This window comes from Arachis ipaensis, chromosome B09 (assembly GCF_000816755.2).
Source record: "Arachis ipaensis cultivar K30076 chromosome B09, Araip1.1, whole genome shotgun sequence".
In the NCBI taxonomy this organism is placed as follows: domain Eukaryota; kingdom Viridiplantae; phylum Streptophyta; class Magnoliopsida; order Fabales; family Fabaceae; genus Arachis; species Arachis ipaensis.
The window spans coordinates 15,783,473-15,785,565 of NC_029793.2; the positions used below are offsets into that span (position 1 = coordinate 15,783,473).

General features: G+C 41.2%; 1 protein-coding gene across 1 annotated transcript in view; it reads left to right on the plus strand.

The window, feature by feature from the left end:
- LOC107615113 (nodulation-signaling pathway 1 protein) overlaps positions 159-2,093 on the plus strand; it is a 2,493-nt gene continuing 558 nt past the window's right edge. The window contains exons 1-2 of the mRNA XM_021111614.1: positions 159-991; positions 1,137-2,093. The exon at positions 1,137-2,093 is cut by the window's right edge and continues 558 nt beyond it. Coding sequence (XP_020967273.1) covers positions 538-991; positions 1,137-2,093 — 1,411 coding nt within the window. The 5' untranslated portion in view covers positions 159-537. The remainder of the gene's footprint in view (positions 992-1,136) is intronic.

Below are 2,093 nucleotides of genomic sequence, written 5' to 3' on the forward strand. Positions count from 1 at the left end.
AATTGAGATCTTATTTGTTATTAACAAAAGAAAACTAAATGAGTAATATTATTTGTATATCTAAATTCATATTTTATTTTTAAACAATTAGTTTCAAACTATTTATAAAATAATAATCCCTACGCTCTCACCTCAGACCTCACCTATTCAACATTTTCCATCTCCTCCTCTAGCTAAGACATTAACCTAATATACAAATCACAAATAGCATTACCCTTGTCAGATTTTTCAAATATTTACTACTCATGTGTTATTAAAAGCCTTAATAAAACATCACATCTTCCAAACGAACAGCACACGAACAATTAGAAAATTCCCTCTTTTGGCACTACTAGGAAACATCATCACATCACACTAACCCATATGCCTAATATTAAAATGATTTTGCAGGAAAAAAAAAAGATGAACTTAAAAAAACACTTCTTATTGTCCTACCCTTCCTAGCTTCATTCAGTCAATGATCCAACAGTACTAGCTAGGCCCCTTCAAAACCTTCAATAATCCTTCTCAATTTTCTTCCTTCTATTACCATTAACAATGAACATGGAACCAAACCCAACACAAGATGCTCTTGACTGGCAGCTAGAAGGTTCTGCCTCTTTCTTCCCACCATTCTTGGATTATCCATATCCCATTCAAGATTATCAGTTCTGGGATCAAAACCAAGACATAATCTGCTACCATAACCAAATTGATGCCGGCACCGGATCCCCGAATGCCGCAAACGGCACTGCCGCCGTGGTGGCCACCACTGCCACCAGTACAACCTGCACAACACCCTCGGATCCTGAACCTTACAGTTACAACAACCTACCAGTTTCAGACTTGCCGACGAAGAAACGAAACTCCAGCGACAATGATTGCTCGGTCCAAAAGCCTTCACAGAGCCACAGAGCCAAGAAATTCAAGGCTCGTTCAACTAATGAAGTTGACAATGGCGATTCAGTTGCCGAAGGGACTAGTGTTAGAAAATCTGGTGGGAACAAAAAAGGTAGAAGCTCTATATACTCCTTTAATTCTTTACTTTCTGAAAGCTAGAGCTCAACACAACAATAATGAAGCATATTAATTACTTTAGACCTTTTATCTTATCAAACACCATATTCATATTTGTAAGTTGTAACTATGCAATATAGGTGGAGGCAAGAACAATGGCAATAACTGCAACAATGGAAACAAGGAAGGTAGGTGGGCGGAACAGTTGCTCATCCCTTGTGCTTTAGCTATAAATGCTAAAAATTTGAATCGTGTACAGCACCTCTTGTATGTGCTCCATGAGCTAGCCTCGCCTACAGGCGATGCGAATCACCGACTCGCGGCACACGGACTCAGCGCACTGACACACCATCTATCCTCATCGTATTCGTCTTCTTCATCTTCTTCTACCATAACAAACGATTCAGGGACTAAGACTTTTGCATCAGTGGACTCCAGATTCTTCCATAAGACACTCCTCAAGTTCTATGAGGTTAGCCCTTGGTTTTCTTTTCCTAACAACATTGCAAACGCTTCAATCCTTCAATTCCTTTCCGAAGAAGAATCAAGTAGTTCGCGTACTCTTCACATCCTTGACATTGGAGTCTCCCATGGTGTCCAATGGCCTACTTTTCTTGAGGCGTTAACCCGAAGACCCGGCGGACCTCCTCCTCTGGTTCGCCTAACCGTTGTAACCGCTTCCTCCAATGAAAATGAACAGAACATGGAAACTCCTTTCTCTGTAGGTCCACCCGGTGATAACTTCTCTTCTTACCTCCTTGGTTATGCTCAAACCATTAAGCTCAATTTGCAGATAAACAGGATTGATAATCTTGAATTACAGACACTGAATTCGAAGAGTATCGACACATCTTCGGATGAAACATTTATTGTCTGTGCGCAGTTTAGGCTCCACCACTTGAATCACAGAAATCCTGACGAGAGAAGCGAGTTTCTGAAGGCTTTGAGAAGCATGGAGCCTAAAGGAGTGATACTAAGTGATAACAACATTGAATGCAGTTGCAATGGCTGTGGAAACTTCGCGGCCGGATTCTCCCGGAGAGTGGAGTACCTGTGGAGTTTCTTGGATTCCACGAGTGTTGCATTCAAGGGCCGGG